Here is a 21,319-nt window from a genome sequence, read left to right on the forward strand (position 1 = left end):
ATTTGTAGATAATCTGCAAGCTGGCGTCAGTGCTGAGCAAGAGCACAGTTGAACGCCTGCAGCTCCCTCGCTTCTGTGAGCTGTGTGGTGATGGGAAGCTCTTTCCAGTTCGGAAGGTGGGAATGTACAGTTTCAAAACTTGAAAAATTCAAAAAGTTAAAAAAGATTCAAAATTGATTCCTTTAAAGTGCCTGGACTTCCTCAGTAGACACAGTCCGGATGAAAAACGTGGCCAGTGTGAACTGTGTAAGGAAAACAGTGAACACTGTTGCCAGTTTTCCCTGCCATCCGGGTATCTGTGGAGACGTAGGGTTTCGGCTCCGTGAGGGTAACCCTCTCGGGTGCAGGAGGAAGAGACATCGCTGGCTTGTGCTTCGATGCCAGGGCCCAGGCGTGCAAGGCCTTTCATCACTGGGGCTGACTGGCTCCAGGACGCTCGCATGTTTGCTGTACCTTCCAACTGCACCCCCTGCACTGCCCTCCCCGTTTATCGCTCGTCACTCGGTTGTCATATTCTTCCTTCTGAAGACCATTGCCAACCCCCTCCCCGAGCAGCCTCACCGTCCACCTTTCTGTGCAGCTGCCCATCTTCCCTGTGGTCTCCCCTCGTGATGCAGAGGCAAGGAGCTAGGTCTCACTTACCATGCAGAGAACCTTAAGGGTCTCCTTTGCTCTAGTGCTAAGCAAAAGCATTATGTATTGAGATGATTAGGAGCCACAGCGTCCTAGCATGTGGTGCTCTATTGTAAATCTTCTGCTTCCAGTGCAGTGGAGGCACCCGGCTCGGTAAGTGCTGGTTTGCTGCCCGACCAGAGGAGTCGTTGCTCTCAAGGCTCCTGCTTGTTAGTTTTCACAATTTGTTAAGACAAAAGGAAATCTGAGAATAATGAGTATGCCTTTTGCCTTTTTAAGGTATGCGCCACAAATTTTGGTGATATTTGTCATGCTGTCGGACAAGAAGACACTGAGAAATTTTTGGTATGTGACGTTTTGCCAACTGTACTTGCTGATGCACTTCTTAGGGCACTTTTGAAATTAGTGGTGACGTTTTGTATTTATGAGTCTGTTACTTTGGAATGGCAGCTCAGTTTTGCATCCATCCGTTTCCGGTTTCTTGACTCCTGAAGCTAACATGTCTTCTAAGCCTCAGGCAGCTGGTGTGTGGGATGGAGCGGGAGCAGCCCCCGTCCTCTTTCCTGGGGACTCTTCTGCTGCCGCTTCCTCACCGGTCACGTTCCCCCGGTCTCCTCTTACTGTCTAAGCCACTCTCTGTCCCTTCTCGACTGCTCTTTCTAGAACACTGCTCCTGGGTTTCAGAACCCGTGGGATTGTTTTCTTGGTTTACAGATTAAAATCCAGACCCTTGTTGACCCCTCAGTTCCCTTCACAAGTACCTTTCCTGCCTCACCTCCAGTCGCCTCCCTCGGGTCTGAACGCCGCCCTGGCCTTCGGTCGTGCATCTGAATCACAGGGAGGGAGAAAGGGGGCACGGCCGGGGTCTGTATTTTCGCTGAAGTCCCTGGTGACTCTCAGCACGGCAGTCTGGAGCACCACGTCACCAGGCAGCGGGGGGCTCTTCACGGCCTTGCAGCTCTCTGCCCTCGTGCACCTCCCTGCCCCGCTCATTACTGCCCGTCTCCTTCCAGAGGCTTCCCTGCCTGGCGGGGGGACCCTGCTCACACTTCACACCCAGCTTGCGTGTGCATTTGCCTCTGTCACGTTCCTTCCCTGCCTGGACTCACCTACCCGCTGGGTCAGAGAGAGCTGATTTCTCCCTTCTCAGCACTCCATGGCGTTCTGTTCAGAGTACTTGCATGTCCCCCCCACCACGCCTCATTGCCGTGTTGCTGACGGGGACCTTCACTCCATCACGTTCATCTTTGCTCCTCCACTGCCCACCCAGTACCAGGCCCCCAGAGAACTGTGCTAAGTAAGCACTTGCCACTTTTACGTGACAGGGCGTACTGCCTGTATGGCTGGAATACAGCTAGTTTAACTGAAGCGCCGCACGTTTACGGTCACACCGCGGAGGACCGACGTGAACTTGTAAATGGACTCACAACCCTGTATATCCAGGGCGATGGCCATCCACTGCATTCCACTGCACACAGGTTGCGTTCCGTGGCCTGGAGCTATTTGTGGTACCATCAGGTTTTAACAGTCTGCCTTCTTCCACTAAGTGCCCCAGCCAAAGACCGAGATGCCTGGGTGGGGCCGCTAGTTGGGGAAGCCACAATTTCAAAGTCATTCACAGTTCTTCTCTACAGTTCACAGAACGCATATCAGTCATTCAGCCTTGGGGGAGGTTTTCTGTATTATCCTGTTGAATTGAACGAAGTCATTTACTAGGATTAAGAGGTAAAGGAAGTTACTTATCCTAATTTCTGTTTGTTTCAGACGATTCCTTTTGGACTTGTATCTAGTTCCCTTTTGTGTCATTAACTTACGGCTCTGCCTTAACTACATCATTGAAACAGGTCTGCCCTTCCTTCGGGTGACCAAGTCTGAGTGGCATGGTTTTGTTTGCTTCGGTAGCTCCAGAAGTTTTTTGAGCTCTGCTCGGACAACGCGTGGGGGATGAGGAAAGCCTGTGCGGAGTGCTTCATGGCCATGTCCCACAACACGTCCCCCGAGGGCCGCCGGGCCAGGCTCTCGCCGCTCTTTATCACGCTGATCAGCGACCCCTGTCGATGGGTGAGTGCGGCCACTGGCAGGCCTCGGTGTGGCTTTGGACTTGGCACCGTGTACTGTGTCTTTTCAGTAACGGATTGGCGTATTTAGACTTTGTGAGGATTATTAGGGCACCTAAAATCTCAGAAGCCTGGTGTGCAGTAAGAAAGTGGCGCACACCTCGGCATTCATAGCGAACGAATATCACAGAAATGAGAAATGAGACGGAGAGAGCTGTAACTGCATTGTTACCTTTTCTGTTATGATCATAAACATGCCCGTAATGATTAATAAGGTCTGTTCAGGTGCTTTACAAAGTCTGGAATTATTTGATGTAGAATTAATATTCTGGAAGCATACAAACTACATGATGGCACTGAATTTTTCCTGATTTTCTGTTGAAAAATAGTTTATTTGGAACCTAGGGACTGCCTTAGAAAGCAATACATCTGCTTAGACGTAATGTGGCAGACGGTGAGTTGTCTGGTGATCAGCCACCTGTTCAGCCTGGGATCAGACCTGGCCGACACCGCGTCCGCCGCGCCCTTCTTCCCTGGCTTCAGGTGCGCCAGGCTGCCTTCGAGTCCCTGGGCCCCTTCATCTTCACCTTTGCCAACCCCTCCAGGGCTGGCCTTTATATTCGAGAAGATGGCACCCTGAGCATCCGACCACCGGCTCCGGATTCGGACTCGGATTTCACCTCCGGGTCACCAGGTGCAGGCAGCCATGGTAACATGTCCTCAGCCTGGTAAGTTTCGGCTGGGATAATTATCAGGATCCCGGCTTCACCTCAAGCATCCACCTAAAATTCTAGCAATTATCTTGTCTGGAGTTTTAGTAACAGTGACCTTCTGGGCAAGATGGAATATTAGAGCTTTAATTATGTAAAGAAGCAAAAAGTAATTGCAATAATGATTTTGAAACATGACTACTGGGTTATAAATAATGAAGCTACTGTGTCTCCTAAATTTAGATAAAATATTCATTCAGAGTCGTGATTAAATAACCTATAAAGAAAATTTTCTCTTACTTTTTGATTAATGAAGTTCTTTGGATAATTTACACAGGGAAAATGTGAAGTCTCCCTAATAGAATTTTGTGCCGTAGGATTTTTCATGCACTTGATGGTGACATTCCTGACTCACCGTTAGTAGGCCCACACTGTTCTTCTAGTAAGTTCTAGTGATTGATCTCGGGTTTTTTCCTGTTTCCTCAGAAGACGATGGGTATGTACTAAGCAGGCCATTCGAGGTAGTTTTACAAGCATCTCTCCATTGCGAACATTCCTCCTCAGCAGTGTGAGAGGAGGTGATTCACATCTCGGATGGCACGGATGCTGCTTCGTAAGATTGGTGCATCCTTCTCTCCATCTTTCTCCACCAAAATTCATTGAGTTCTTGCTGAAGGTCAGGCCCTGTGTGCCGCATCTTCCTCATCAAGACTTTCCAAGCGGTTCACAAATAGCCAGTTCTTAGCAGCTCTAGCACCTTTTATTTTCTAATGCCTGCCCCCTGGTGGAGGTACTGACGAGCAGTGAGTGCATGAAATCTCGCCACGGAAGGGGTGCCCGCCGAAGCCAGGGCTAATGCACCGCTTGCACGTAATGGAGGGATGGGTTGAACCTTCCTGTGGCATTTTCAGTGCTTGTAATACTCCCAGTGGGGCAGAGGGCACTGATTGGACCTCTTATCCTCTGTGAGGTTATTAACTTCCGGCACCGGAAGACACGGGAGGTTGGGTAGCCAGGTAGAGAGGAGGACCGGCCTCGCAAGGATGGGGATCTGGTATTTTCCCATTTTACTTCCGGTCTGTTACACGGTGCTAAAAATTTGTTTCCCTCAATTTAAACTAGTTCCACAAAGCCGGGCCAGGCAGAGCCAGCTCTACCCATGGAAGGCACATCCACGGACACCAGCAATTTCCCGTGCGTCGGTAGCTCCTCCGGTGGCCTGGTGGAGAACCCAACGGAAGACTCTGTCTTGGCTGGCCGAGCTGACCAGGCTTCCCCCCGAGGCCACGAAGCTCCCCAGTGTTAACGACCTCCCCGTCAACAGCCATCCTGGACCAGACTCCTGTGCCCACCCGGGGAGTCCTGAGGACGTTTTCAATAATTTCCTTTATTGGCGAACTCCTCTCCCTGACATAAGCAAGGACTTAGAGCTGCTCCTGAGCGAGGCTGGCCCGCAGGAGGAAGGTGGCGGCACACCCGAGGCCGTGCACCGGAGCTGTGTGGCTAGGAGCGAGATTCAGAGAGTCCTGGATGGTTTGCAGGAGCATATGATGAACGATCCAGATGTGCAGGGTAACTGTTGTCCGCGGTAATGAAAGAGAAAAGGGGATCTTTCCGGATTGTGTGTCACCCAGGCCCGTGTGTGGCTTTCCACGTGTGCGTACTTCCCTCGATCGACCCTGCGCACCCACCACGGGGGCGCCTGGCCCAGTCTCCGCGCAGCCCTCACACCGGGATCCTGCTGTTGCAGGTCTCTGCAAGGGTTTCGCCTCCTTGCTTTTCAGCCGTGCGAACCGGTTCTCCGATAAAAGCGGCTAGTTCTCGGGCGTGTCTGGAGCGGTGGAAATTTTATTAGCTCCTTGGACACGGTTCTATCTCTTGCTGTGTTACAGTGCCCTTTCTGGTTACGAACGGCCAAGGATGGTGCTCCTTTTGGAGCCTATTAACTCCCCTAAACCGTAAGGTTTTTGCCTTTGTACAGCCAGGAAAAGCACAACTTCTTCTTTGGGGTGTTTTTCATTTTGTGACTAGTGTTCCCACCGAGCGTCTGATCCGGGAGCCAGGCCTTGCGGTCCATACCCATCATCATGCCTCTTCTTTCTCTAAACAGGGCTATATTTGTATTCTTCCTTGAGTTGGGGAAATTGGAAAAAAACAACACTTACTGCTGTTGCCGGGCAAAGATTTGTGAAGCTTTCGGGAAAGGAAATGTGAAAATCCAGTTAGCCCTGTGATGATTCTTTGTCTTTAAATTTATAAAGGAAATTAAGTCAGTGTTTGCTGAAGGAATGAGCACATGTAACATATCGCTTCTAATTGTTACAGACAAAGGTCTGTTTTTGGAAAACACATTTCTACAGCTGCATTGTTCAGTGCTTGGACCCGGGCTGGGTGCTGGGGCAGTAATGTCCGACCCGTGAAGCCCTTAGGGTCTGGTTGAGGGGATTATGGAAACAACCACCCGGCACAGGGCGTGGCACGGGCTGGGGCAGGGGTGGGCGCACAGGGCAGGAAGCCGGTCCCTCCTGGGGGCGGAGGAAGCATCTGGGAGAAGACCTCGCAGAGCAGCTGACATTTGATGCGGGCTTTAGGCGACGGCCAGGACTCCATCATCTCGAGAAGTCGAGGGTTGAGTTTCAGAGGTTCCTTCGAGTTCCCTGAAATTGTTGTTTGTAAAATCTTGTGTGCATATGCAGACTTAATTTCTTTGTAAGGAAGGACCCGCAGCTTTCATCAGCACTCAGAGGGATCTGGGACCCCAAAAGACTGAGAAATAAACTACTCGTTGGGTATTTGTGAACTGGCCATGGCTGAAAATGTCACTCAGACCCCTGGGAAGGGCCTCGGGTGCACTAAGGAGGTGGCACCTTGCCCTGGGCCCAGTGGGGAGCCCTTGTAAGCTCTAAACGTTTTAAGGACTCTTGTTGAATTGAACTAGTAGAAAACAGGATTCAGGCAGTATTGTGTGTGTGTGTGTGTGTGTGTGTGTGTGTGTGTGTGTGTGTTTGGAGGCTGGAGACATGGAAACATCGGTTTGTTTTTACAGAAAGGCATGTGAACCATGTCGTCTTCACTGTTAGGAGGGTCTCCAATAGCCGTGCTTTGGACGGAAGGAACGAGTAGCGCTCGGGGCTGGGTGAACGCGGTCTTCACTCGTCGGTGTGGACGGGGATGGACTGATCCCAGCACGTGCGTGCGTGTGTGTGTGTGTGTGGCAGAGCAACGGCCGCCCTGGTTTATAAATGGGAGACCCCCCCCCCCGCCCCCCCCCCCCTTGCTGGGCCTCCCAGACAGCAGCGTTCAGGAACATCGTGTTGTCTTTCTGTGAAAGATGATGGAATTGAACTCTGATTTTCCTAACTGAGGCTTTTCGAGTTCAGGTTGGATGCTCTGTGTGTGGCTGGCGTTTAGTTGGAATGAAGTTAACGGCCGTAAACATCAGCACCTCGGTGAGCGCTCGCGCCGGGCGACCGACGTCCGGAAGGGGAGGGCTTGTGCGGTGCGTCCACGTCCAGCCTGTCTTGTTGTGAGTGAATCCCTGCAAACCAAATAAAGTTATTAAAATTCTTGGAACTTCTCTTCCTGCAGCTCAAGTTCAGGTATTGTCCGCTGCACTGAGAGCCGCGCAGCTAGACTCTGTGGATGAGCCCGAGCGCCCGCCGGCCGAAGGGCTCAAGGAGGTGTCCATTTCAGGTCCCAGCCCAGCCCCTGGCGGTCAGCCGGCCCCGTCGGCTTCACCAGCGCGGAACGAGCTCGCCGCGGCCAGGACGTTACAAAGCACAGTGAGTCTTTGCCGTCGCCCTCAGCCACCGAGGATGTGACGGAAATCACAAAGCTGCATTTTCTTTTATTAATATATCCTGGCAGAAATGATAAATGGCACATTTAATTTTATTCTTAAGGCCATGTTTTGGATAACTAGACAACGAATCAATCAGGTGATTGATAACCCCGACTCTCCTCCACAAAACAAACGTGGGGAGACCAAAAGCACCTTCCCTCGTCTCCAAAGACAACCTGGTTCTTTGGGGGGGATTAACCGTCTAAATGCTCTGTTTCACTGCTAAACCGACGCTTACATCTTTCAGTAGCAAGGGGAGGTGAATTCATGCAACTCCTAGAATGTAAAGTTGACGGTGACCTTTGAGATTGCGCATCACCTCCAGCCCGTCCTGTGGGCCTCCTTTAACCCATGCTTGCTCAGGAGTGGTGCTGGCTGCCGTTTCTTGGAGGGGAGATTTTGAGAAGCCAAGTAGCTCACTACGTTTTCTCCTCTAGTCTGGAACCAACCCCCGTGAGGCTGGGACTCCGTGTTTGGGGCGAGGAGGAAGCCTGGCACTTATTTCTCACCTTGAGTTTCTCTAGCTTTCCAGCTCGCTCGTGGTAGGAGGCTCTGATGCCTTCCTAATTCCTGCTAAACTCGCACGTGGACCCCTTTGAGCTGGGGTCCTTCACAGGTAGTGGTGAGACTAGCGAATTAAAAGTAGCAAGGGGTCTGTGATCATGAAGTCATGATGTGTGGGCACCCTCTCATTTTCATGTGCCACGATGGAGAATCTCTTCAAACTTGTGGTCTCCAGGGTCAGAATACCAATTGTTTCTCCATTCACACAGTTTATATTTTGATGTCCGTGATTAAATTATCGCCTCCTTTTACCCCCTTGGTCTGCTCCAGTGAAGCTAAACAAAAGACGAATTAAAAAAGCCTGAATATAAAATGTTCAAGGGTTATTAAGGTTGCCTTTGATTAGTAGGGAATGAGATGATATCCTGTTTTGCTGATTTGCTTCAAAAAATAGGCAAGAAAGCTCACGTTGTTACCTGGAGTATAAAAATCACCTGTGTTAAGTGGAAAGGCGTGGTCACGTTTACCTTGGTGGGAGACGTGATGGTGTTCGGGCTTCTTTGTCATATACAGAAGCGAAACAGGAGAAGGGAGAACAGGTTCCTCCAAGTTGGCTGTCTTGAGTGAAGGATCTTAAAAGGGCCTGTACAGTTGGGCTTTTGGTTTATGGCGAGGGATGTCAGGGCTCTTGAATTTGAGTCTTAGGTTCCTAAGGGATCAGTCAGGATGCTTCTAGTTGCAAAAGAAGGAAAAAGAAACAAAAAAACTCAGAGCTTAAGCAATGAGGACAGAAGAGGAGGTGAGGCTGGGAGGCTGGTCACCCTCGGCCCTTGCGTTGACCTTGGCCCAGCTCCCACTCCGCCATCTTCGTGCACCAACTGGGTCCCGAGATGCCCAGGGGAAGGTGGGGCCTGTTTTTTCCCACTTGTCTCTTTTGGCTGCCAGGTGGTTTTCTGGGGAAATGACCTCCCAATTCCTTCTGGGGTTGCCTTGACTTGGGGTGGTTTACTTAAACCTTAACTTGGCTCCTGGAATAAGTGCTGTATGTAACTATGGCACTAAAGACTCTGGAATAAAATTAATTCCTAGAAGAAGAATAACGATTTATTATTTATTAAGCTATATGAATTTATGAACTTGGAAAAATTGGGGTCTTAGGTCATCATACCAAAATATTTCTGTTTTATCATGTCCTCTGTTAAAATAAGCAGTACATTTCAGTGAAAACCTTGGGCATTGAAGGTTCTGGTAGTGTGCCTCAGAGCAAATGAAGCGTCTATCGGTGTATTAATCGACTTTCCCGGATCATATATTGAGCTGATTTGTCAGAATCCATTAAGCTGGTAGACAGTATGACATTTCAAGTGCAAGTAGGAAAATCCATGTTATGGTTGAAGGAGAAGGTCAGGTCCATCTCAGTTAATGTTAATCAACGACCAGAGACCAATATGTCACCGCTGGATGGCCCTGCTCATTTTAATTGTTAACCTAATGTAAAGGTTCATCAGCAAACATTAGCGGTATTTGTACATGTGAAAACTGAGAACAGTTTTCTAAGTAAATACCCGTTCATCAGCCACATCTTTTCACTCAGATTAAATGGGTCCCCCCAACCCGCCGCCTCTCCATCCTCTGTCTGGAGTCCAGAGCGCTGTACTCTCTCGTCCCTGAGAAATGCTGGGGGCGCTCTTCACCATTTCTTGCAGACCTCGCCCTGCCTTCTGGAGTGGCCTCTGCTTTAAACATGCGACCCTTACCTAAGGGCATCAGCTAACCACACCGGGGACCCTGGGGCCTAAAGAAGGATAAATACAGACTCGAGTTGTTGGTACTCACTAGCAAGAGCCTGTCTTTTGTAAGGGCCTCAAGCAGTCTTGAAATTAAAATGCACTTGAAATGACTGACCTGTACGGTATCATGTACAACTGTGCAAATGTATTTTTTCACATCTGGAGGGATACCATTGACTTCAGAGGAGCTCCGGTCTTGGTCTGCAGAAGTCACTTTTGGCCTTGAAAGAGGATTCTTTGAAGGGGGAGTGGTAGGACAGCTTCCTTCTTTGGGCTACATTGGTAATGTGCCCGATCAACTCTGCAGGGTCCAGGCGAACCTGGCAGTGGAACCAGTGACCGCTTGGAGACTGACCAGAGGCATGGCTGCAGCCCACTTGAAGAGGATAAACCTAAATTACAGGTTAGTTCCTTGAAAAGAAAAGCAACTCAAAACTACATTTTCTGGAAGTTAAATTTAAGAACGTCTGCTGGAACCGAATGTTTTTCTTCCCTCGATATTAATGACATAATCTGTGTGCTGATACTTCCTCTCCAACTTAAAAAAAGTAAATTCTCAAGTGTTGTTTAAAGTCTTCTGAACAATCTCAAAGGTATTTTAATAAAGCAAATCTAATATGAGAAAAGAATTTGGCATGTATACATTAATATTTAGTGTCTGTTTATCCAAGCCATTTAGCTCCTTTTTTGTCTGAAAAGTTTTCGACAGCTTCCTTTGTTGAACTGTGTTTGGTTTTGTTCTGTCGTGCGGGTTAGCTTCTAGTGCTATGGAAGTTCTCGTAAAGGTTTTTCGTTATTGTATCCCCTTGTCCTTGCAGAGCAAAAAGGTAAGTGGGTGATGTCTTATGAAGGCAGTATCCCATCAGTTGGAAAAAGGTAGCAGTGAGCAGAGTGTAGGGCTCCGGCCACAGGTGCTGGGGGCAGTTAATAAGAAGAGAGGAGCTAGTTTGCATCCTCCAGAGCCGCGTGTACCAGACCAGCCAAACGCTGATATTCCAGACTGTGCTCTGTGATATCCAGTGTTGGACCAGTTTAGAAAAGATGAGCGGGGCCACTGCTCATTAACTTTAGACCAAGCTGAAAACTCACTACATGCCGAAGAAGAAGTTCGTGCGATCCAGAGCCCCGAGCTTTGGGAAGGCCTCTTGTTCCTCTTATACTCCTGCTTTGCTGTTTTCACCTCCAAGTTCCAATGTCCTCGTCTTTCGTGAGTGTTCTCCTTCTCTACTGCAAGCATGATGGTTCCCTTTCTCTCCTGTTTCCCAGGATATAATACCTCAGCCCCTGCTAGATCAGTACGTGTCCATGACCGACCCAGCTTGAGCCCAGACTGTCAATACCGACATAGCCAAACGCTGTGCCTACAGCCTCCCGGGGGTGGCGCTGACCCTGGGCAGGCAGAATTGGCACTGCCTGAAAGATACGTACGAGACGCTGGCTTCAGACGTGCAGGTAAAAGGAGCCTTTTCAGGGCCAGGCACAGAATAGGATGGGTCATCTAATTAGGCAGAAAGGGAAGCTGCGGCAAGGCTGCTCGCTGAGCTGTATTTTATGTGGCCGCCATTGCCTTGTTTACTGGTCTCTGATGAAATGAAGCTTTAAGTGGTCAACCCCTGGCAGTATCAGTTTGGCTCCACAAATGCCACTTACGCTCTTGATAACACTGAATTATGCTTGCCCTTTGTGGTCCGTATGTCTCTGCGCACCCCCAGTGGAAGGTCCTTCGGACCCTAGCCTTCTCCATCCACGAGCTGGCTGTGATCCTTGGGGATCAGTTAACGGCTGCCGACCTGCTGCCCATCTTCAATGGATTTTTAAAGGACCTGGATGAAGTACGAATAGGAGTTCTGAAACACCTGTATGACTTTCTAAAGGTAGGAAGAAGGATTAAAACAAAAACATCTCCCCTCTTCAATACAATTTTTATAGATTTATTTGGCTGCGTCGGGTCTTAGTTGCGGCACACGGGATCTTTCTTTGCGGCGTGCGGGCTCTTTGTTGCAGTGCCCGGGCTTCTCTAGTTGTGGCACGTGGGCTCCAGAGTGCACGGGCTCAGTAGTTGCGGCGTGTGGGCTTAGTTGCCCTGCGCGTGTGAGATCTTAGTTCCCCGACCAGGAATCGAATCCCCTGCGCTTGAAGGTGGATTCTTAACCACTGGACCACCAGGGAAGTCCCAATACAATTTTTTCAAACCCTGGATATGTAAAGTATCAGTGGAAAAAAAACCAGAAACAGCTGTCTGGGTTTCTTTAGTTGAAGCATATCATCCAAAATCTTAAAGTGGGCATTCTTTCAGTGATGGGTAAATATTTTTATCTTTCCTCCTAATCTTCCTGCCCCTTAGAGTTCTGATTGCATGGAGGATGGTAGACAGATGGCCCAGCACACTCTGAGAAAGAAGGAACCGGGCTCCCGGGTGGCGTGTGACTTGCCCGGGGTCACCTAAGGGAAGAGCCCAGCTGAAATCCAATCTCAGTTCTGCATGAAGGGCTCTTTCTTGCAAGATGTTGCTGCTTCCCTTCTTGCCTTCCCCCCGCCGCCCGCCCCCGCCCCCCCGCCCCAGAGGAATGATGAGCGTAAAACTAAGAGTTTAAAAATGACCTAGAGAAACTAATTACTCGCGTTCACATGACCAGGAGCTGCCCTTGACGGAGTCTGGCGCATGCCGCACCGCTGGAGATTTTCCTGTCTGGTGCAGGAGCACACGAGCGGTGCCGCCTCCCTGGGAAGCAGCCGGGGCATTATCTTCCGAGCACACGCATGCTTGGTTTTTTTTCAGGCAGGAAATTGTGAAAGAAGGATGAGTAGGGGGCGTGTAGAAACACACAAGCACATACACGAACCAGGGGAGAAAGGTTGGAAGCAGTCAGGGATGCGTTGGACGTCTGTTAACAGCAAAGCTAATTCACAGCCACACTGGGTAATGGAGTACAAGGCGTCAGGGAAATGCGCGGTTCTGGCCGGTGACAAATGTATAATCTGAAGTATAATAAAGCAGTCTATTTGGGGACATTTTGAAGGATTATGTATTTTTACTTACATATACATTTTTAAAAAATAGTTGCTTCATGAAGACAAGAGGAGAGAATATCTTTATCAGCTTCAAGAATTTGTAGTGACCGATAACAGCAGGAATTGGAGGTTTCGATACGGATTGGCAGAGTAAGTAAAGCCTGGTTGGGGTTATGAGAAGGCAAGTTAGACGGAATAATTCTTCATTTCCCTACCTTATAATTGATTTCTAAAGTAGCAGTAGGAGTGTTCTTTTGGATAAAGAGATTATGTTTTTATTAAGGGATAAACTGAATTCCAAAGCTCTAAGTTACAAATACCACGGTCTCTGGGGAGACATTCATTTTCAGAGGCAGGCGGGGCGAGAGTCACTTTGGAATTAGAGCGTCGTGCTGTTCTGTAAGCCAATTTATTCGGACCCAATGAAAGATGAATCACCCGCTCTTCAATATTTTCCTATTAATCGGAGCAGTTTTTGCCAAAGCTTTCTTGAACATTCTGAGTGTAGCCCTCTGTGTAAGGGCACAGCGCAGTTTATACACTTCAGCCACTAAGGAAAATTATGTTACAGTGAGAGATATGAAAAGGTCTAACCCAGATGAAGCGATTATTTAATAAAAACGTCCCCCAAGGTGGCTCAGATCTGTACATCATTTTGTGTGTGAAGGAGTTATTTAATTCCCCATTTTGTGCCAGCAGGAGGAATGTTCAAGGTTTTAGTGATTCTAAAAGAGTGAAAGTGTCACTTTAAATAATTCTCCATCCCGAGGTGTATAATGTGCTTTCCGCAGTATTGAGTGGATTTGTTTGTGGTGTTGTTGTTTGGGTTTTAGTTTTCACCTTGTCGAGATTTATTTCAGTATCTCTAGTTTTCATTTTTCTTGCCCTCAACTGGCAATCTCTCAAATAATTGTCTTCCCTGTAGAAATCCATCAGGCTTTTGCGGCTATTCAGGTTATGATTTGGCCGATGCCAGGGGCAAACTAAAAGATTTCCTCTTTGCTGTGATCCTTAATCATTATGCTTAATTTGAGAGATTGAGGTTTCAGTCATTATGCCATGTTCCCGGCGGCGTATATTCTCAGAGAACCGAGGAAAAAACAGGCCCACGTTTTTTCCATGAAAGCATAGCGCCCTCTAGCGGCTGAGTGTGGGAACTCGGCGAGGTCCGTTTCGGCCCGGGCTGACCTGCTTCCTGGGGATGGGGATGGGGTCGGGGTCGGGGCCGGGGATGGGGATGGGGTCGGGGCCGGGGATGGGGATGGGGTCGGGGCCGGGGATGGGGATGGGGTCGGGGCCGGGGATGGGGATGGGGTCGGGGCCGGGGATGGGCATGGAACCGGGGACTGGGGACCCCGGGATGGGGTTGGGGCCGGAGACAGGGGATGGAGTCGGGGCTGGGGACCGGCTGACCGGCTTCCCGGGACCGGGACCAGCGACGGGGACGGTGTGGAGCCAGAGCCGGAGCCGGTGCCGGCTGCTGTGACCTGCTTCCCGGGGCCGAGCCGGGCCGGGCCGGGCCGTCTCGGCTCGGCTCGGCCCGGCTCGGCTCAGCTCGCTTCGCCCGACGGCGTTGTCTCCGAGCGCGGGCTATCTAACTAACATCTCTGCGGCGGTTATTGAAGCCAAAGCCACTGATACGAATTCTGTGCTTCCATGACCACGATATTGGTATCATTTTTCTGAAAACAGTGCTTTTTGATATGAAAGTATTCACTGGCACTCCTGGCTTTTGGTTCTAGCTTCCTTCCAATCTCTTTTTCATTTCCTTTCTTTGCCAGTGTGGAAATAATGCCATTTATTTTCATACCCTTCTCCCCTTCCCCGTTTAGAAAACAGTGAAAGCTTTGGTAGTAGGTTTTTCCCACCAGCCATCTTATGAATTTTTCCCTGGGAGTAAAGAGCTCGTGCTCCCGTTCTCTCCAGGTGGACCTTGTTGGATTGAAAAAGGCTCGTGAACAGTGCGTGAGCCGGCCAGCAAAAGCAGAAAATTTAATTTGCAGCTTCAGGAACACTGTGGAGACAGTGAAATCTCATTTGTTTTCCCTTGATCTGTTGATCTTTGGGAACTTCAGCGTCCTGGCTATTTTTATGTTATCTGATTTTTAAAGTTTTATGTGCTTTCGAACTGATAACCTAAAGTTGAAATATTAAATCCCTATTCATAAATTTCTCAGCCTCTGTTTTACAAAGTTTAATTTATTTCCTTTCTGTTTGATTTGTGTGTGAGAGAGAGATGAAGAATTAAGATTTTTTCCCCCCAATTTTCTTTGCGTGGCCATTTTCACTCAGCTTTCTGCTTCCGTTGATCTCCCAGCCTGGCTATTTTTATCTATAAAATGAAATGAGAATAAAGAGAGGTTGATAATGTGTTTTTCACCCCAAAACAATTTCTTTCTTTCTTTTTTTTTTTAAATTTCAGACAGCTGATACTGATTTTGGAACTCTATAATCCTAATGATGTTTATGATTATTTAGTGCATATTGCCTTAAAGTTGTGTGCAGATAAAGTTTCTGAAGTTCGGTGGATCTCCTTCAAGCTAGTAAGGAATCATGACCTTTTCTGTTTATGATTTTTAGAAAAAGGAATATTTATGTTTCTTCCATTTTAACTTCTTTATTTTTTTCTGGGCTTAATTTGTCCATTTACCCATGAAAGCAACTTTTAAGTTTTGAAATTAGGAACTGTATTATAGTTTTATCAATATATAAGATAGCTCTTTTGTTAAGCAGTATGCTTGAGAGATGAAAATTGTGGATAAATCACCTTATGTAGGAAACTCTTTAAACAATGGCTTAGTGTTCCTTTTCAACACAGATTGGGTTGACTCTCCAGCCCGGTTTTGTAGAAAAGTAGTTGGTGAGCAAAAACTCTAGCAAAGAAAAGCCGATCCTGTTTTATGTGGGCTTATACCAGCTGAATACTGAGGAAAAAAAAAATCTCACTTGAAAATATTTACTAAGGTACTCTGATGGTGCTAAAATTTTATAAAAATGACATGTTCTGAAAGGTAATGATTTAGTTGTTATGCAAGGGGACATTTTCTAAAATTTGGAATCTTAAGATTAACAATGTATTTTTCTAACACCAGTCCCTTCTTACATTTCATTTTTATGAAGGGTTTTATGGGTGTGAGTGTGTGTGTGTGTATCACCATATATTTAAACATCTTTTTTCCTCTGTGTTCTAATGATCACTGTGACAAAAATGACTTTCTCCCGTGCTTATAAATTCGTTTTAAAGGTGGAAGGGTGCATCAAAATGTCTAGTTTCCATGTAGAGTAGTATTCATAATTCAAGTAGATGACAGCATTCTAAATTCGCTCTTCTAATATTTTTCACAGGTTGTAGCAATTCTGCAGAAGTTCTATTCCAACAGTGAAAGTGCGGTGGGGTTAAATTTCATCAATGAACTCATCCTAAGGTTCCAGCACTGTTCTAAGTGGGTCGGAAGGCAAGCGTTTGTATTCATTTGTCAGGTTAGCAGGGCTTGGGGGGAGCATCTACCCTGCACGTACGTTTGCCGTGTGATATCAACACACAGCACCAGGCAAAGGATCTCAGCCCCGGAGGACTAGCCAGGAACTTGGGGAGCAAGTTGGGGAGCAGCGGACCGAACCCCCTTATCTCACAGGAGATTGTGACCACCCAGTTTGGCAAAGGGACTTGCGCAGGGTTACCCAGCCCTTCTGTGCACTCATCCCGACTGCACCCACCGCAGTAGGGAAGGAGGAAGGTGGCATGAGGAGCACAGCAGCAGGGCAGCTCGGAGACCATTTCACCTCTTTCAGGTGAAGGTCAACTCCTCAGGTCACCCTCTCTACTTAGCATCTCGGAAATGAGGGCGTGATTTACGTTTGGCTGGGGAGGATGGCTGACGTTTTTGATCGCCTCTGTGTGCCGGGCATCTCATCCTACATCTGTTCCTAATAGTAAGGTCTGCCAGGTGTTGAGCTCGGTGCACCCATGTACTTTTAGACCAGTCTTTTTTAGCTGAAGGAGTTGAAGCCCAGAGAGGTTAGGTAACTTGCTCAAGATCACCCAGGAAGCGTAAAGCCATGATTTTCTTTCTGCTAAAGTGTTATTTTAACAGTTTTAACTTTTCCTCATGCACACCGTCTATCATATACAAAGGTAGAGGGAACAGTAGAATGAACCTGCATGTACCTGTCACCCGGCTTTGTCAGTAATACAGTAAAGCTGTGATCGGGCTCTACCTGACCCCCGGCCCCGCAGCCCCCTTTCCCTCCCCCGGAACCACCCGGCCTCCCTACTGAAGAACTCACCAGGGCCCCCTGTAGGCCTGCAGGGGTATCACAGGGGTACTTTGGCCATCTACTTGCAGAAGGGCAGTGGGGGGCAGGGTAAGTGCCAAAGTCACAAATCACAGGCCTGATACCACAGACTTTTATGAAGAAGTCAGTGCTGCCCATTATTTTGTAGAGAAAGGGTAAATGAGATATTTTTACTTTTATTTTTAAATCCTTTTTCTGAGATTTAGACAGTCCGCGATGAAACAGAAGGAAAAGGCACCAACTAATTTTGTTCAAGAAAAATCCGTTTTTTGGTGTGCCTTCATTAAAGATTTAGAAAACCTACAATAACACAAACAAAAGGAAAGTGTCCTCAGCCAAGAGAACCTCCCAGTGGGCACATGGATTACTATTTAAATGCAGGGAGAGGTCGTAACCTAGAGGTTAGGGGGGCTGACTTTGGAGTCGAAACCTGTTACTTTGAAGCCTGAGTCTACTGCTTCCCTGCTGGGTGGCCTTGGGCAAAGCACCCTCTCTGCACGGCCTTTCCGTGTTCTGTGAAATGGAGTTCCTGTGGCACGGGCCTGCCTCCTGGTGTGGCCCTGAGGCTTTAGTGAGCTGACGCATCTGAGTAACCGAGCACGGTGCCAGGAAGCTGGAAGGCACTTAGTACATGGCAGCTGCTGTTGTTACCCTGTAGTGAGAAGAGCTACAGGATTTAGAATCCACATTCCTGCCTTGGAATCTCCACCTTGCTGCTGCCTGTGGGTCTTGAGCCTTTGGGTGTGACCACAACATTGGACTCACCTGTAAAACTAGGCTCAGTCTGATTTCCGTGGCTGGCTATGAGAATGAAATGGGAGAATCCATGTACGACTCTTTGTAAGTAGAGCAGCAGTAAATGCTACTTGTTCACAGAGGGCCGGGCACTGAATTGGGGTCTGGGATTTTGCTGTCATGTGATAGGCGTGGCCCCTGCCCTCAAAGCCTGAGCTCTGGTGAGTAACAGGGGTGAAGGTTCCCAACCCTTGTTGGCGGGCACTACGCTAGCCTTTGCAAAAATGATCTGCCATCCCCATTGCTACTCCATGGTACAGGTGAGGAAACCGAGGCCCGGAAAGGTGAAGCCACTTACTCATGGCCACGAAGCTAGAAGTGACCAGGTTAGGTTTTGAACCTGGACCTGTCTGACTCCAAAGCCTTTGCCTCCCCCACCAAATATTGCCTCACTTGTACCCCAGTGCTTGGTAATGAATTATAAAAGTGCTAACTATGTTTCTAACCAAATTCGGTGGTTGAGATTTTAAAATTCAGACACACACAGACACTCCTCAGACCAAAAGATCCTGAAATTACTTCTTTGGAATTACAGAAGTGTATGTTTTTAGAAAAACCGTGCTGGTCACTATTGAAAAAGGTCCGTCTTTCGGCTCTGGCTTTCTCTTCATCACAGGCAGTGGTGAGCGAGGAGTGTATCCCTGTGGACCAGTTTGTTGAACACTTACTCCCCAGCCTTTTAAGCCTTGCATCAGATCCTGTGCCAAATGTAAGGGTTTTGCTCGCCAAAGCTCTAAGACAGACACTGTTGGAAAAGGGTACGTGGACCATTTTTCTGAGCTTACGGATTTTTAAAAAAATTATTTATTTATTTATTTTTGGCTGTGTTGGGTCTTCATTTCTGTGCGAGGGCTTTCTCTAGTTGTGGCAAGCGGGGGCCACTCTACATCGCAGTGCGCGGGCCTCTCACTATCGCGGCCTCTCTTCTTGCGGAGCACAGGCTCCAGACGCGCAGGCTCAGTAGTTGTGGCTCACGGGCCCAGCTGCTCTGCGGCATGTGGGATCTTCCCAGACCAGGGCACGAACCTGTGTCCCCTGCATCGGCAGGCAGATTCTCAACCACTGCGCCACCAGGGAAGCCCGAGCTTATGGATTTTAAACTTCATCAGGCAGCAGCTAAATCTCCTCTTTAGGGAATTGTGGCAAATTGTGTGGTAGCGTACTTCAGATCTATTATATAAATTGATATGTTAATTTTTATGCATAAACTATGTTATTTATAAAATGACTAAGAATTAAGATAGCTCAGTTTTATATTTAATAAACATGCTGAAATGCAAAATATTACATAGTCTTCTAGAAATGAGGGAAGCTTTTATAAACTTCAAGTTATGACAGAGACAGATTATGAAAGGTAGTCAATTTAAGCATTAACTATGGTTAGGTTTTAATGGTATTAATTTTGTAGTCAGTCAGAAAAAGTTTATACCCCAACCTAGTCAGTTATTTTAAACCTGAACAGGACTTAATATAAGACTGTGTCCCTTGGATAGTTGACTTCTACACCATATATTCAGGAGAACAGCTTAACTCCCGCCCTGCATATCCCTCTGTTGCCACTTCCCTCCCATCCTCCACCCCATCTGGCCAGCAACCTGCTCCCCCCTTCCTGTGTTCTGTGTTGCCAATTCTTTTGTACTGGAGGGAAGAAAAGATAATATTAAAAGATTTTTAGTTATAGTTGAAAAAATATGCATGCCTATTCTTAGAAGTTTGTCTTTAAAATTTAGGAAATACTCTTTGATTCAAGCAGTTTTATCATTTTAAAGGACTTACTCTATGAAAAATGGTTTATTGTCCTGAGACGTGGTTTAAAAAAAAAAACCCAAACCAGAGTATGTTTTTGAACACAGTTCTCGGCACATGTGATTTAGTTTCATGTTTTTCTCTCTTTAGTGTATTTTAGAAATGCCGGTAACCCTCATCTTGAAGTCGTTGAAGAGACTGTCTTAGCTTTGCAGTCTGACTGGGACCAAGATGTTTCCTTTTTTGCCACCCTAGAACCTAAGCGGCGGAATAGTATAGACACTACCATGCTAGAAAACCAGAATTAACCAGTCTGTGATCACTCACAATCTGGTCATTTCGTGTGTGGCATATGCTGCTCACCATTCCTTGAAGGGGAACTGATTGTATCGTACCTGCCCAGGGAGGAAAGATTTCTGAAACTCTGATGTTGTGTGCTCAAATGACCCCTTTCCCATCTGCACTCACAGGAACTTCTGCTGGGACAGGCAGGAGCCCCAGGTGGCCTGGCCTGTGCTGCGCTTCTGTGCCCCTACCTGCCTGATCAGGAAATCTGTGAAAAGGCTGTAGAACCAGGTGGCTCACTGAGGGGGCGGTGGCGGGGGGACCTCCATGGCATCAGACTGCCTGTGAGCGGTTTGTTTTCTCTATTACAGACTATATTATTTAACCCCCAGCCAACACCTCCCCCCCAAGAATAAAGTACGTTATTAGAAGCTTTTAAGTCTTTGATAGACTTGTATATTTGGCTTCCCTCATGCTTTCCTATAAAATATAGTTTATGGTATTATATTTTATTTTTAACTGAAATACTGTACATATGTAAATAACTCTTGACAGGAAGAAAATATATTAATGTAAGATTAGCCTCCTATCAGTGAACAGAACAAATACATCATTTAAATTTATGCTCCACTTTGAGTTGCTGCAAATATAGCCCAATGTGTTTACTTTTGAAAAATGTGATAGTTAAAGAAATCTACTAACGACTGATTTATGGCCATCTTTCTAATATCGTACTTTTGTTGTAAACTGTACTCGGAACTTTTCCTCAAGCACTCACCCCCTCCTCTTCTTGCGGGAACTGTTTCCATAGAGATAGGTACTGGCCTTTGATAAAGGCATAAAGCAGAAAGATTTTCATTCTTATATGGATATATTATCATTTGTTTAAGAACTTGGGGGTGGGGGAAATTGATCACTGAGATGCATGGATATTGACTTTATATCTGATGCTTTAGAATCTTAACAAAAAATAGGAAATCATAGTTCTGATCACTCTATATAGTTGGCCACAAATACCAGTGATTTGGGAGGTTAAATTATGATACTCTTCAAATCTAAGTACACAGAACTTAGATTTCATGCTTTTAAAATGTAGACTAAGAGAATTAGAATTTAAACAGGTTTTGCATTAATTAATAACTCAAGGCTCTATAGACAGTTGATTAAATTCTGCACACATGTATGCTGAAGTTATTTTTCTTGTTTATATTTTTATCTTCTCAAAGGCAAGCATAAGGGAAGGAAAGAGCAGCCCATTCGGGGTCCAAGAGCTAGCTGCAAAGGGCATGCTAGCTGTTTCCATTCTTCCCTTGGACTTTTTTCTTATCTTTCTTTTCTTTTTTTTTTAAAGATAAAATTTCTGGAGCTATATATTGAATTTCCTGGTATACAGGATGTTTTCCCCTCCCCCAAATTCCACTGGGCTGACTCTTTAAAAAGAAAGGAAGGAATCTATACCGTGCCAAAGAAAATAAGGCACATGTATGAGAATTTCCCATTGCAACCCAGGATAGCATTTTGACAACTTCAGCAAAGAGTGAGTTAATACATTGGAGACTACATATTAAGAAAGAAAGAAAAAAAAAAAAAATCAATCTATCTTGTATTTAGTACTTGCCTAAAGTAAATAGATGGAGGTATTGTTTTGCT

General features: G+C 47.0%; 1 protein-coding gene across 1 annotated transcript in view; it reads left to right on the forward strand.

The window, feature by feature from the left end:
• The window catches only part of LOC309644561 (serine/threonine-protein phosphatase 4 regulatory subunit 1-like), a gene marked incomplete at its 5' end in the record, with an annotated part of 69,131 nt that extends 49,140 nt beyond the window's left edge, over window positions 1–19,991 (forward strand). The window contains 16 exon segments of the mRNA XM_082428354.1: window positions 9–116; window positions 913–978; window positions 2,536–2,694; window positions 3,234–3,418; window positions 4,523–4,657; window positions 4,659–4,972; window positions 6,989–7,182; window positions 9,843–9,938; window positions 10,802–10,855; window positions 10,859–10,987; window positions 11,248–11,409; window positions 12,597–12,697; window positions 14,970–15,090; window positions 15,893–16,027; window positions 18,255–18,396; window positions 19,535–19,991. Of these exon segments, the coding sequence (XP_082284480.1) occupies window positions 9–116; window positions 913–978; window positions 2,536–2,694; window positions 3,234–3,418; window positions 4,523–4,657; window positions 4,659–4,972; window positions 6,989–7,182; window positions 9,843–9,938; window positions 10,802–10,855; window positions 10,859–10,987; window positions 11,248–11,409; window positions 12,597–12,697; window positions 14,970–15,090; window positions 15,893–16,027; window positions 18,255–18,396; window positions 19,535–19,692 (2,259 nt within the window). The 3' untranslated portion in view covers window positions 19,693–19,991.
• Between the last annotated feature and the right edge of the window lie 1,328 nt (window positions 19,992–21,319).

This window comes from Balaenoptera physalus (assembly GCF_965194825.1).
Source record: "Balaenoptera physalus genome assembly, chromosome: 16".
NCBI classification, from domain to species: domain Eukaryota; kingdom Metazoa; phylum Chordata; class Mammalia; order Artiodactyla; family Balaenopteridae; genus Balaenoptera; species Balaenoptera physalus.